General features: G+C 37.8%; 1 protein-coding gene across 4 annotated transcripts in view; it reads right to left on the reverse strand.

The window, feature by feature from the left end:
* Window positions 1–14,170, reverse strand: part of col22a1 (collagen, type XXII, alpha 1) — an 89,969-nt gene that overhangs the window by 55,227 nt on the left and 20,572 nt on the right. For 2 of the 4 annotated variants that reach the window (XM_017428355.3, XM_017428356.3), the window contains 13 exons: window positions 12,954–13,065; window positions 11,221–11,344; window positions 10,809–11,084; window positions 10,644–10,724; window positions 9,015–9,131; window positions 8,869–8,913; window positions 8,716–8,778; window positions 7,414–7,452; window positions 5,004–5,057; window positions 4,847–4,900; window positions 4,710–4,763; window positions 3,797–3,850; window positions 3,670–3,714 (listed from right to left, as the gene is read on the reverse strand). In XM_017428355.3, coding sequence (XP_017283844.1) covers window positions 3,670–3,714; window positions 3,797–3,850; window positions 4,710–4,763; window positions 4,847–4,900; window positions 5,004–5,057; window positions 7,414–7,452; window positions 8,716–8,778; window positions 8,869–8,913; window positions 9,015–9,131; window positions 10,644–10,724; window positions 10,809–11,084; window positions 11,221–11,344; window positions 12,954–13,065 — 1,118 coding nt within the window. The remainder of the gene's footprint in view (window positions 1–3,669; window positions 3,715–3,796; window positions 3,851–4,709; window positions 4,764–4,846; window positions 4,901–5,003; window positions 5,058–7,413; window positions 7,453–8,715; window positions 8,779–8,868; window positions 8,914–9,014; window positions 9,132–10,643; window positions 10,725–10,808; window positions 11,085–11,220; window positions 11,345–12,953; window positions 13,066–14,170) is intronic. The other 2 variants (XM_037975677.1, XM_017428357.3) reach the window with 2 other exon arrangements.

Here is a 14,170-nt window from a genome sequence, read left to right on the forward strand (position 1 = left end):
TGAGCCATGCGTCTGTGAAGAGGTTGTTTGGTCTCTTCAATATAGAGGTCTGAACATTCTTCGCTGCACTGAACTGCATACACCACTCCACTCAGTTTGGGTTTGGGTGTTTTGTCCTTAGGGTGGACCAGCCTCTGCCTGAGAGTCTTGTTGGGTTTGAAATGTACTGGGATGTTGTGTTTGGAGAAAATCCTTCTGAGTTTTTCGGATACTCCAGCAACGTAAGGAATGACAATGTTCTTTCTTCTATTTTTACCATTTTTACCATGGCCTGGATGACTGAGAATCTACACCAGCATATTCCTGAAGCAACATGCAGGCCACAACCGTGATCTGAAAGTTCCTACAATTGTTAAGAGGAACTGATATCTCTGTCCCAATCAGCGCTCTGCCCGATTAGGTTTTGCTCTTTTTCCTTTAGAAAACTATAAAAACTACGACTTGAATTTGAAACAAACCTTTGTGTACACCCATGTGCACAAAAAATAATCATCATTAGCACCACCAAAAGGACTGAGGTAGTTTCACATATATTGAGCTAAACCTTGTGTTAGTAGCTGAAAGTTATTCCCAATGGTGGAATAAGAGCTACACATGGCACAACATTTTTGCTTTAAACTTTGGCATTAACTTTTAGAGTCAGCACAGACTGTCTGTTAACAAAATATCTCATGAACCCCTGCACAAATTTCAGTAAATTTTTATAACGTAATAATTGGATGTACATCTATGACTGGTTAATTTTTGGAGTCAATGCATTTCAAAATGACTGCAATAGCTAATCAACCTTAGGCAAGACAAATGTCTTAACAAATTTACAGCAACTGAGCAAATTTTAGAGTGGTAGTGGCAGTGAGTCATCCCTAGCACATAGTTTGAGGGATAACACATTTCACAAAATCTCACAATATCACACGAGATTGTGCATTTACAAGGGTTGACTAAAACAGCTATAACTCCATCCCTTTTCATCATAAAGTTTTTGTTTAAAACTCAGCCATGAGAGGCAGCGGGTGATATGCACTCTTTCAAGGAATGTTAGGCCTTTTTTTAATTTTTACTATGTTTGCTGAATTATTACTTCTGTTCAAATTAAAAATCCATTTAAATTCCAGGTCATAAGGCAACAAAAACAGCAGGATTTTATTACTTTTGCAGACCACTGTACTTCGGTTTTTGGCATTTACTGGGATGAAACCCATAAACCATAGAACGTGCAGCATGTGGAGGGAACGTTATGGCTTTTCCAGATTTTATATGATGAATGATGCACAATACTCGCATTGGATGAAAACGTAAATGTTCAAACTTTAGTACAGATAATGTGAGAGAACTGAGGATCACACTCACAGTTATAAATCAAGTCAAAGCGTTTTACTGACAAATTAAAGGAATTTCTGACTTTCATTTCATGAAGTCCAGATATTTAAATACAGTAAACAATGACAAATACTGAAACAGAGCCACAGCAACTCTAAAATGAGGAGAGACTGCTGTTAACCCCAAACACATTCCTGACCCTCCAGTTAACTCAGTGGCACGTGGGGGTACGTGAACATTTCTATTTTTATTTTATCTTAATTTTAGGACCTCAAATTTGCAAGTGGAACTAAACTTTATACATTGTTGCCACTCCGACTTGTTTCTGTGTTGGACTATAAGAGATGAGCTGCATGCTGTGCGGTGTTGAGAGTGGATCCACTCTTTACTGGTCAGCTGACACATGACTCAGATAAAAGCGATAAGGAGCGGAGAGTAAAGAATTTCATCTTTCATTCACAGAGGAAATGGTTTTGTCACCTGGAGGAGGTGTCACTTTAAATCAGTGACACACTGTCAGAGATATAATGGTTGAGGTGGGAAAATGCTGCTGTCACCGCTGGATCTGAGCTGACATCCGGCGCATGAACCGGCTGATACCCCGGTCATTGTTCTGAATCTGTTTACTCACAACATGCACTGGCATGAAAAGGAAAACAAAAAGGCTGCTTTGAATTAAAGAGATGCAAAGTTGGAATTACAATAAATAATCAGAGTCAAGAAAACTGCCTGTTTGTGTGTTTAAAAGCTCAGCTAACAGTATGAAGCTTAACAAAGTAAGTTTAACAAATATTACACTCCAACCATGTAAGTCACTCAAGTTTTTAAAAAGAAAATGTGATGATGATCATAGAGCCAAAAAATCACTTTCAGAAACAGCTTTAGTTAAGAACAAAACATTAAGTCACAAATACTGTAGTAAAAAGACATCAACCCTCACTAATACAGGTATTAATACCTGCTGAACTGTTTAATTTTGGATCAAACTGAACTGTATAATTGTTCTTTAAAGATATAGTACATAGAAAAAAATACTCATTGCAACCTTTACTGAGTTTACTTTATTTTACTTTACTAAGTCTGAGCTTCTTTTGTTGAGTTTTTGTGCACCGACTGAAGTTAATTGTTATTGTTCTAAAAAGTTTAAGAACCACTGAGTGAACTACACCTAAAATTTCAGCTCCACAGGAACACTCCAAACTCCTTTTTCCATTCCTATTATCTGACTGACACACAGCTTCCTCCCTGGCAGCAGCAAAACTGCAGTGTTCTTCCAGCCAGCTCCACATCAACATGTCATGTGGTAAAATAATCAATATACTCAGGCTGAGATCAGCGTCTTACAACACTGTTGATGTTTGAACTTGAAATACAACCTGACCATTAAGAATGACATTTAAATAATTGTTACAGCTTCTTTTGTTTTCCTGGAAGCTGAACGTTTTAATACACCCTGATACTTGTAAACAATGGACCTGATGACAGTAGAGAAAATATTTGATTAGGATCCATTTTAACATCACTGCATTAGCAAAAGAGAAAAAATTTTTAACGTCTCAAAAAAAAAATTCAGACATAGCCTAAGGTCTAAACGCCCCCACAGTGTTATAGACAGGAAGTATGGAGAGTGAATCAAGGGAGCTCCATCTGTTTGCACAATTACGCCCCTCACTTCTCAGTTCGCTGGTGTAGATTCTCAGTCATCCAGGCCATGGTAAATTCAAAAAAAGTTAAAAAACAAAAACAACTGAACTTCTATTCTGTAGCTGAAGACATTTCGCTTCTCATCCAAGGAGCTTTCTCAATTCAGAAATAGAGAGTGTGGAGTTGAGCTTTTAAAGCTGAGATGTGATGTAAGCTGGATTGCTTGCAAATTGTTCTCACTCTCCTAACAAAGGAGGCTCGTTAGAATCCTTGTTTGTCTGACTCACGGAGGGGCCACTCTTGTCACATGAGTGTAGGTGTTGATTGGAGTGAAACTGACTGGGGATCAGGCCTAAAGCTCCATTATATGTTTTTGAAAGCTGAAATCTGAGACCTCCTCCTCTGTTTAATGTTGGTTTCTCCAACCAACATTAAACCAACATTAAACAGAGGAGGTCTCAGATTTCAGCTTTCAAAAACATATAATGGAGCTTTAGGCCTGATCCCCAGTCAGTTTCACTCCAATCCAATCCTTTGTGGAGAATGAGCTTCTCAGAAGTTAACTCTTTTATCAGGATGCTCCGTTAGGTAAAGGTTAAAACAAGAAGCAGGCTTCAAATATCAAGACATGTTGGTAGTAACAGGAAACAGTTTCTGTTCATATGCAGAAATAGTGAAAATGTGTGGAAAGTATTTGTAACTTACGTTGGTTCCTGGATTTCCTTTTTCACCTTTTACACCAGAATCTCCCTGTAGGAAAATATAGTAAAATTAGACCATTGCAGTAACTGTCATCAGGTTATATGTGATTATGTTAAAACAGATTACTCACAGTAACACCTTTGGGTCCAGGTACACCAGGAATTCCAACATCCCCCTGGATTCCCTGAGTAACATACAACAAATAGAATTAATGTTCAAGGCTTGAAGGTCTGAGGTTTGAAAATGATCTCTCAAATAGGGTTGAGTGTGCGAAAGCCGAAGACATCACTTTAGCTTCCTTTGTCTCGTTGAAGGTGTTCCCCTTGGATCAGTTTTGAGGCCAACAAAGTATCACTTTGTTTTAGAGAAAGACATCTGCAGCTCATTTAGGAAATTTTTTTAATGATACAATTCAGAGCTCCTAGATTGAACACAACATTGATCCTGTTTATGGTGTTCATGGCAAGGCATGAAAAGGAGGGTGTTTGGTTTGGGAACCTCAGGGTCTCACCTCTGCTTTTTGCAGGTGAAGAGGTTCTTTAGACCTCTTCAAGCCACAACTTTCAGTTTGCACTGGGGTGGTTTGCAACAGAGAGCAAAGTGGCTGAGGCCATTATTATTAAGCAAATGACGGTGGAATGCTCCCTCTTGGTTGAGAGTGGGTTTCTGTCTCAAGCAATATGTGGGGCTGCCTCTCTGTGAAATTAATCTGCTGAGGTAGTTCAGGAATTAGGATGCTTTCTGGTCACCTCCCTCTGGAGATTTTCCAGGCAGGTTACACTTGTAAAAGAAATATGCTTGCATAGACCCAGAACTGACCAGAGGGATTTTATATATTTTCTGGCCTTGGAACACTTTGGGAGTTCCCAGGATGAGCTGGAAAATGTCGCTGAAGAAAGGGTTGTCTGGACCAGGTGATTATACAACCCAACACCAAACAAGCAGAAGCCAATGTATGTATGTATGTATGTATGTAAGCTTTTCATTGCATGTCAGTGAACATCAGTTGTCTTCTGAACTGATTATAAATAAGAAACCCTCACCTTTAGTCCAGCTGGACCTAGTAACCCTGGAACACCAGGGTGGCCTGTTTCACCCTAATACAAAGAACATATCAAAATTTAGGCTCTTATATACTATTCTCCTGTATCTTTTCAATTATACATACTAAGATTCTTACTTTGTCTCCTTTGTCACCAGATAAGCCATCAATACCTGGAATACCACCAACTCCCTGTGGAATGATTGGAAACATGTGATTATCATCAGTATACAGCTTTTTGTGTCCCAGAATGACAGATGGTTAAAAACAGTCCTCAGAAGCTTCGGCTTCACACCTTTTCTCCTTTCTGCCCAGGAGCACCTGTCAACCCTATAATGCCTCTATCACCCTGTGAACAGAAAATAAGGGTTTAGAGGGATTGTTCTGTCAAACACAAGCATGCAGGTGGACCCGTCCCGGCGACGACAGCGTGCTGTCAGAAAATCAACCTGGAACCTCCACAAAGGACTGTTATAAGTCAAGTCAAGTCAAATTTATTTATATAGTACTTTTCAGCAACAAGGCGATACAAAGTGCTTTATAAAATATCAAACAATTGTTAGACATGTATTAATGAACCTAATCAATAACAGAAAAGAAAGTATTAAACACAAATAAGAGTTTAAATCTGTACAGGAGACATAAAGAAACACACTGGAACAAACAGAACACTTTTTAGTAAAGGTTTAAGAGCCAGAATCTGCTGACAGCTTCACCAGGACCCACTATGGTCTAGTTAACCCAAAAACTCAAGGAACAATGGGCTCTCAATTGTCCTCAGAAGGTTTTAGATGATGACTGTGCCAAAGAATCCAGAAGAATTTCAAAGCAGGGCTCAGTCAGAGGTAATGGCTCCTAAATTACACAGAACGCTGAAATTTTACCCACTGCAGGACTTCCCTCTGCTTCGTTAACCACTTTACAAGCCACACAAGGTTACCCTTTAATTATCTCCGGCCTATATTGACACACGGCCTTTCTTTTATCACTGAGATTAAAGGGAAAGACCTTCAACAGGGCTGTCAACAATAACTCCCTGCTCTGGTTGGGTAAAGATACAATTAGAATCAATCAGAGCAGAATGAATTCCCTTTCACTCCCCCAGATTACTAACACCAACACAGTTTATGTCATGTGTCAGCTTCAGCTATAGAAAAGTTTACAACAGCAAACTGCAGCCTTGCACACAGAAAAAGTGAGGAAAGTAACAGAGGTGCTATACATTAAAGTTTCATTTGATGTACAACTGTCAAAGCAGCAGCAAAGTTTTCTAGCAACAAAGAGTATAAAATATGTATATATTGTCTTATTACATTATTACATATGTATTACATATGTAATAATGTATGTATTAGGGATGTAAATAGATACCTCAAATACAAAGTGAGACCAGATTTAAACATAAACAAAAAATGTTTTGCCACAAACTCAACCAAATGGCCTCTCTCCTGTCAACTTTTCATGAGTTCCTGCAGACCTTAGAAAGGTGTTTCAATTATACAGTACCTTCTAACTTATTATTAAAGCTGTGGGACCTTTGAACTCAGGGGGTCAAACTCATTTTAACAAGGAGCCAAACCTAATTAAGGGTCAACCTTCATATATATATATATATATATATATATATATATATATATATATATATATATATATATATATATATATATATATATGTGTGTGTGTTTGTGTCTTTGTGTGTATAGTTGTTTTTTTGCCATTTGCCATGTTTTTCACATTTTTTTATTTCAAAAAATTTATACAGAAGCATGAAATTCATTTATTTCAATTTAGATCTTTTTTATCAGAGGTTACTAGATTTTTTATTATTAATAAAATACTTTTTTTCATTTATAACTTCCTTTTTATCACCTTTTTACTGTTACTAAAGGGCATTAAAACTGCTTTAAAACCACTCAATAAAGAGTCTGTGTTGCTTTAAATAAATGCACAACAGAGACTCTTAGCATGTAGGGACAAAGGCTGCAGGAGGGGGGTGAGGTGACAAGGCTTGAGTGATGTGACCGCGTTGGTCCTAATGCCTGCCAAGATTTTTAAAACTGCTACCAAGGAACATATTCAGTAATACTTTCACCAAAAAAAGTGACGAGGCAGCATTTTAGTTGCGTTCAGAAACAGGTTTTAACCTCAATGAGAAATCTTATGATATTTTAATCTAACAGGATCTCATCACACATCTAGAATGTATGTATGAGGTAAGAGCTCTGCAGCTTGTCTGACTGCAGACACTTTATTACAATTTCAGGTGCACTTTCAAAACTATCACAAGAGTAAAAAGCTATTAAAAGATCAATTCCTGATTTTCACATCTGTTGTAGAGATTGCCCATCAAAGGACAGAGTTAATTACATAAAATTAACTCAATATAACAATATAAACTATATGCTGGTAGTTGATTTAAATACACTAGTCGGAGGTCTTGCTATGGCTGCTTTTTTATGTTACATCTGAGTGAGTTTCCCTTTTAAAATAAAGTGACCATAAACAGCTCTATAAGCACCATTGCCCTTCCCAATACATTTTGTATTTCTATGGTTAAAAATAAAACATAAGACAGAGAGGAGAAAAGAAAATCTACAGGCAGATTTTAATGTTTGGTCCACATGCCTATAAAACATGCAGACAAACATGTATCTGGGTTAGGATGATGTCCATGCAGAGTAAACATCCCAGATCAGGTCACTTACCTTCTCACCTCTGTCACCTTTGACAGAGTTTATATTGCCCTGCAAATAATTAATCAAGAAGGATCAATTATTATCGAGGCAGGAAGAGAAGCAGAACGGATGAAAGGGATGCAGTGTGAAATGGTTTAATATGGCTTGATATTAGATTACTGTAATCCAAAATCTACAGAATCTCGAGCTGTGGTAACATAATGAGGCTGGATTGGAATAGTTTTTTTTTAAGGTTTTTGTGATTAAATTACTTCTGCGTACTTTGTGCTATTTTAGCCATTTATATATCACAACTTTCTGCTCATTCAGGAAATGAGTGCAATTAACATTGGGTTTTGTAACATTTAGAGTTCTCAAAGAACTTTTTTACAAGTATATTTTTTCTATAGAATTACATTGTGATTTCTTCAGTTCCTTCGAAAACATTGTTCATTTTGAAATGTGCTTCAGTGTACATGCACGATTTTTGTATTTTTTTGTTAATTTTACCTGTTTATCTACAGTTCTGTGGCTTTAAGCTTTTAGATAGCTTTTTTCTTCTTTTAGACTTCAACCAGCTTTTTGCTATTTTTAGTTCGTAGCTAGCCTTTTTCATACTTTAGACTTTTAGTTAGCCTTTGATACTTTTATCTTCTAGCTAGCCTTTTGGTATTTGTAGATAGACTTTTGATACTTTAAGCATTTAGCTAGTATTTTGATAAATTTAAGTTTTAGCTAGCTTTATGCTGTTTGTAGCTTTCAGTTAGCCTTTTGTCACTTTTAGTGTTTAGCTATGTTTTAGCTACTTTTAGCTTTTAAATAGCCTTTTGCTGCTTCTGGCTAGTTTTTAGCTACTTTCACATTTCAGCTTTTACCTTTTAGCCTTTTGTTACAATTAGCTTTAGCTAGCCTTTTACTACTTATAGCTAACCTATTGCTGAGTTTACCTAGTTTTGCAACTTTTAGCCTCTAGCTACTATTTTGCTCCTTTACATTAAGCCTTTAGCTAGGTTTTTGCTACTTTTATCTTTCAGCTAGCCTTTTTCTACTTTTAGTTTTAGCTAGCAATTTACATTTTCTAACTGGCCTTTTGCTACATTTTGCTTTTAGCCAGAATTTTACTTCTTTTAGGTTTTAGCTGATGTTTTGCACTTTTTAGCTTGTAGCTTGTCAGAACTTTCTTTTATCTTCTTCAGCAAATTATAGGGAAGTTATTCAGCACTCAGCATTCACTCTACATTTTTACAGAAAATACAGTTTCTCCAGTTTTCAGTGTTTGCGCCACATTAGAAGATAAATCCATGTGAATGTGGACGCTTTAAGATTTCATACACTTTCTCCTCTGGCCCCTTTGATGCCTGCTGGTCCGATGGCACCTTTAGGGCCAATGTCACCCTGAAAATGTAGGCATATACAGAAAAACAATAAGACTGACAAACATTAGCCTGTTTCTCACACACGAGCAACAGTGCAAAGGTAGATGACCTTTTGACCCTTTGGCCCTGCAGCACCAGGTGTCCCGATGTCTCCCTGCGAGAAAAAGTACATTTGTCTTCTGAAAGCCGGTAAAGAAAGGCTTTCCTCTGAATTATGGAACAAACAGACAGGGATTAAACATGGAGAAGTTTTACCTTCTTCCCTGCAGGGCAGGAGCAGTTGGCTTCAGGGCCTCGCTTCTGCTCTGCGACAGTCGGCGTTGGAGTGACAATCTCCACCGGAGGAGCCTCTGTCACAACTTTCTTAGGACACTGAAATGATAAAACATTGTCAAATGCTTTAACAATCTATGAGTAATAAATTACTCTAATTGTTTGAATATTTTATTATTTCAGTTTCTCTCTCATGGTTGTGACCTAATGTAGCTCTTTCTTGAGTTTATTTTCCCTTTTTCTTACTACTTAAAAAAATACACACAATGTATTTTTACACATATACAGTATATTAATGAAAAACTAAAAAAACACAGTTGGCCCCATTGATGAATAATGACTGCCCCAGAACTTTAAAATTAAATTTTAAAATTAAATCAAGGTGAAGAATCTAGAGAAAGCAATGCAAATGTGAAATATTTGAGAAATAATTAATTGTACCAGTTTGTGTGTTGCAATTATATTTTAAGTGGGATATAAAGGAGCAAAACATAAATAGGGATTCGTCTGGGGGCAGAATTTATATTTCAGCTTGATTTTTTAGATCCCAGACTTTCCCTCAACTATGGCATGACCTGGGACATCAGAGGGCAACATTAACTGGTCATATAAGAGAGTTACATAAGACACTGTTCAAAATTTTTATACAATATATAACATTATATATTGTTTTTTTCGTTTCAAAGTAAAATTGGAAAAACAAAACAAGCATGTGTTTTTTTTGTTTTTTCGTTTTTAAAACGAAATTTAAAAAACGGCAATTGCAAAAATAAAAAGGGGTACGTTTTGTGTTTTTTTTTAACTGCAATGGTTAAACCAAAGACAAGCTTTTATTTTGTTGTTAATTCAACGGGACCTTATGGCAGAACCAAAAATAAAGTCCTGAACTCCCGGCACATAACTTTTTCAGTTAAAAAAAGCCAAAGAACGAACCATACACGGATTGGGAACACACATTGTTAACATGGAAAAGTGTTTTCTACTTTGTTGTATTTTCTTGTCAGCATTACAGCGCCACATCTAGGCCTGGCATAGTTATTACATTATTTGTCATTTTTAGTGTTTCCACATGAGTGAAGACAATTTTAGAAACAATGCTCTATTTACAAGGTTATTATTTTAAACCAACAAATAAAAAAAATAACAATTTGGAAAAATTGTTTCCATGTGAACAAGGCCTAAGAATAAGGATTCCAGGCATACACGCACAAAAAAAGAAACTTGTGGGAAGAAGTAACCAAAAAATGTTAACATTTTAGATTTTACTTTTGCTTTGTTAACAAAAACATGTAAAAAAAAATTCAACACTAAACACATGAAGAGAGGTTTTTTTTCTTATTTTGGCTAAAATTACAAGAATACCTGAAAAAGCACCGTTTAGATTTACTGAAGTTTTATCTGAAAGTTAACTCTTTTACCTTGAAAATATTTTTCAAGTACTGACATTAAGCGTTTTTCAACAGTGGATATGGTATTAAGAATAACATTGTTATAGATTTAAGAAAAAAAATAATCTTTTCATAACTGTGAAATACATTATTTTCTTGTAAGCTGCAGTTTGACCTTCAGTAGAAAGCTGCAGAGTGTCCACCTATAGCCAGTGGTACTTACAGGCCCAGTGGGAAGATCGCAGCAGGTCTCCAACTCTGCATGCTTGGAATCACAGTAAATCATCATCCTCTGGAGGTCAAACTACAGGAACACACACACAGACAGTTGATCAGCAGATCTACCTTTAAGAAAGGAAAAATTTTGAGAATAAAAGTAGACACGCACATCAATTGGCACGCTGTCATACAGCCTCTTTCCAATCACTGTCTTTCCCTGAATATCAATGTCCTCCCTGTCCTCAATTGGCAGAGTCTGGATGTGTTTACAGTCCAAGTACAGAGACACAGACTTGGCCTCCACACTGAGCGCAATCTTGTGCCAGTTGCGGTCAAACAGGCTGTCAACTTCGGAGTTCTTGAATACAGTTCTGACGGCATCTTTTGTCAGGCCTACGGCGTTGTACTCCACTGCCTTGTTCTCACCATCCAGACGGATAGACACCTGACGATCCGAAGCAGGAGAATGTCAGTGAAGTCATTACCAACAAACCAGCAAGCTAACAAGGTGATGAATAATGAGTAAGCTGGGCCTATTCTTGAGTTTTAATTTATCTAAGTCAGACTTATCACTAACCCACCTGTGGGATTCCATATTTATCAAAAATCTGCCAGAGGTACCAATCTTCACGTCTTGAAGTTTTTCTGAATTTAAACGTGGTCACGAAAGCGTATTCATCTGGCAGTCCTTGAGAAAACACTTCTCTGCAGAGTAAAATGACAGTGTTAGTCCAGGGTTTCCGCGCGGTAGTAAAAGGTAGTAAATGAAATGAGCTCAAATTAAGGCCATTAAAAGGAAGTAAAAGGTAACAAGCCGAATTTGACTTGGTAGTAAATTTTTCATCAACTGCTTCAATATTTTGACTTTTCCAGTGATGATGACTTTTTGGTTTTAAGTTCGTTAAATTAAAATCTGTTCTGTAAAAATATAATCTGAGCTCACGTAAACGTTCCACTCGGGGACCTCCTGTGCACATGCGCAGTGTCGAAACTGCCTAATTTTCTATGAGCGAGTCCTTTTTCGCCTCACCATGGGGAAATGCAAGTTCTCGAAGGCTTGGCTTGACGACCCGGCACTTAAAGACTGGCTACTGCCAGTTATGGGTGATGATCGGTTAGCTTTTTGCAATGTTTGCAAGAAAAATATTAAGTTAACCTGGAATGGTATGAAAGCGTTAAAGTCGCACCAAGCTTCTAACGCTCACAAGCAGAGGATGCACGTGCAAGGTAAGATGATCCCGGTATCTTTTTTTGCGTCTGGAGTTTCTAGTGAATCTCCGAGCTCTGCTACAACCAGCAAAACTGCACAAACCACAGCAAGCAGCGCGACGGGTGCTGCTGACAAGCAGCAGACAATGTTTGTAACACCAATGCCAGCACTCAGAGCGGAGGTTCTGTGATGCCTGAACACGGCAATCAAACATCAGTCCTTTTCCTCCAATGACGGCATCGAGGAGCTATTCCAGAACATGTTCCCCAACTCCGAAATTGCCAAAAAAATTTAAGGCATTTGGTGCTAATAAATTGGTGCACCCTCAGTTTCCGTTGCAGGTGATGATGTTTAACTTTATTTTCTTGTTCCTGCTTAGTATTTATTTAGTTTGAGGTTTTGTCACGTTGTTAATATTCTACTGACATTGGCTTGTGAAATTTGCATGTTATTGGATTTTGTTTTGTATTATAACGTCTTTGTCAAGACAAAGTCACAGTTACAACTTCAAGTAACTGGGATAATATTTTGTCTTTGGTGAGAGATTGACCACATTACACAACATCTTTGCCTAAAACTTTGGCATTAACTATTAGCGTCAACCCTGTATGTCTGTTAGGAAAATTTCTAATGACCCACTGGACAGATTTGAATGAAATTTCCATAGCTAATCTTTGAACTCCAACTGTTATTGGATTGTAAATCCAATAACAGTTGGAGTCATTCCAAATCAAGATAACTGCCACAGCTCACTGACATTAGCCAACACAAAATGCTTATAACTCAATTGACTTTTACAAATACTGAGTTAAATTTGATGTGGTAGTAGCTGAGAGTCATTTACAACACATACTTGAAGCACTAACAAATCGCGAAAGTTTGCGATAATGCATAGGATGGTGTAATAGATCAGCTACAAGGTTACAAACCGACTACAACTGGATGGATTTCTTTGTGATCCTGTGTTGGACTGGTGACCTGTTCAGGATAAGATATCATAAGACCCTGTTAGCAGAAGGCCAGCCCCCCTTCCTCTCCACTCCTCGCCCTTTGACCCCAAAGAAAGTGAAATGTTGTGACGTGTTCCCAGTGGAGTTCACTTACTCTGTGTGCTGGACAATGGGCATGGTACCGAGACGAACGTATGAACTCTGACCGTCATCGTCTCTGGTCCCCAGAATGTCTTTCACACTGAAGTACTCCATCAGGTCAAACCCTGCAGCAGCACAAAAAAACAAACTAGTTGGACTCAGTCTGACGCTTTCTCCCACACACACCACACTCCCACACACACGCTCAGATCTCTGTGAACACTGAGGTTGACTTCTGGTTTTGTCAGAAATCTGGTGTTGTCCTGAGTTTTAACTGGGTCAGTCCCACCACACCCTGCAGCCACTGCGGGGGGAAAAATTGAAATCATCATGCTGCTGAACAGCTGGAAAATAAAGCCGTCTGTCGGACCAGTGAAATGCTTGTTACGTTTTCTGCCAGAGGAAAAGAGCTAATAGCCATTTCTGGCGAGGTCTTCTGGTGGGTCTGAGTGTGTGCACGTGGGTGTGTGCAGCTTTGCAGCGTGTGATTTGAAGTGGTCTAAACCACGGACTGCATTTAGGTGGTTAGGGGAACACTCCCTTGTACAGCAAACAAATGCTGTCGTCATGGTGATGTCAGCATTAGAAGGGTACTGACGCTGCCAGTCTGCCGTGCCATTCTCACTAAAACAATGTGCCATTAGTGCCTCTTTATGACCCATCCATGCACAGCCTCCGTAACTCAACAAAACCTGCAGGGTGGAGGGTTTCCATTTCGAATATTAACAACCAGAACAGTCACCTTTTAAAGGGTAACCAGAACTTTAATGTGGTATTGTGAGAGTCTACTGAATATTATCAGAAACATCCTGGAAACAGGTGAAAAGATACAGAGACCGACAGCGCCAGAGTTAAAAGGAAACAAAAGAAAAGTCGACACATTGAACTGAACTAGAAAAATAATTTGCCTTTACTGTGAAAATGCAGTGTGAATGCTAAGTGCTGAATGACTTTGCAGAAAAAGGGGAAAGTGAGTTGAGTAAAAGCTGAACTTTCAACATCAGATGAAATATTTAAAGAGAAAAAAAAAAGAAGAGGCAAAGAAAAGAAGGATGGCCAGAAACAGCAGACATTAAAATAAGAAGCATATATAGAAAAACAGGAAGCATATGAATAAATAAAGACAAAAAAGGATGCATAAAAGACCAAATTGATACATAAGGAGAATAAAAGGACAAAACGTAGGCATAAAAATGATAAAAAGGTTGCATTAAAAAACAAAAAAGACAT

The sequence above is a fragment of the Kryptolebias marmoratus genome, linkage group LG5 (genome assembly GCF_001649575.2).
Source record: "Kryptolebias marmoratus isolate JLee-2015 linkage group LG5, ASM164957v2, whole genome shotgun sequence".
Classification (NCBI taxonomy): domain Eukaryota; kingdom Metazoa; phylum Chordata; class Actinopteri; order Cyprinodontiformes; family Rivulidae; genus Kryptolebias; species Kryptolebias marmoratus.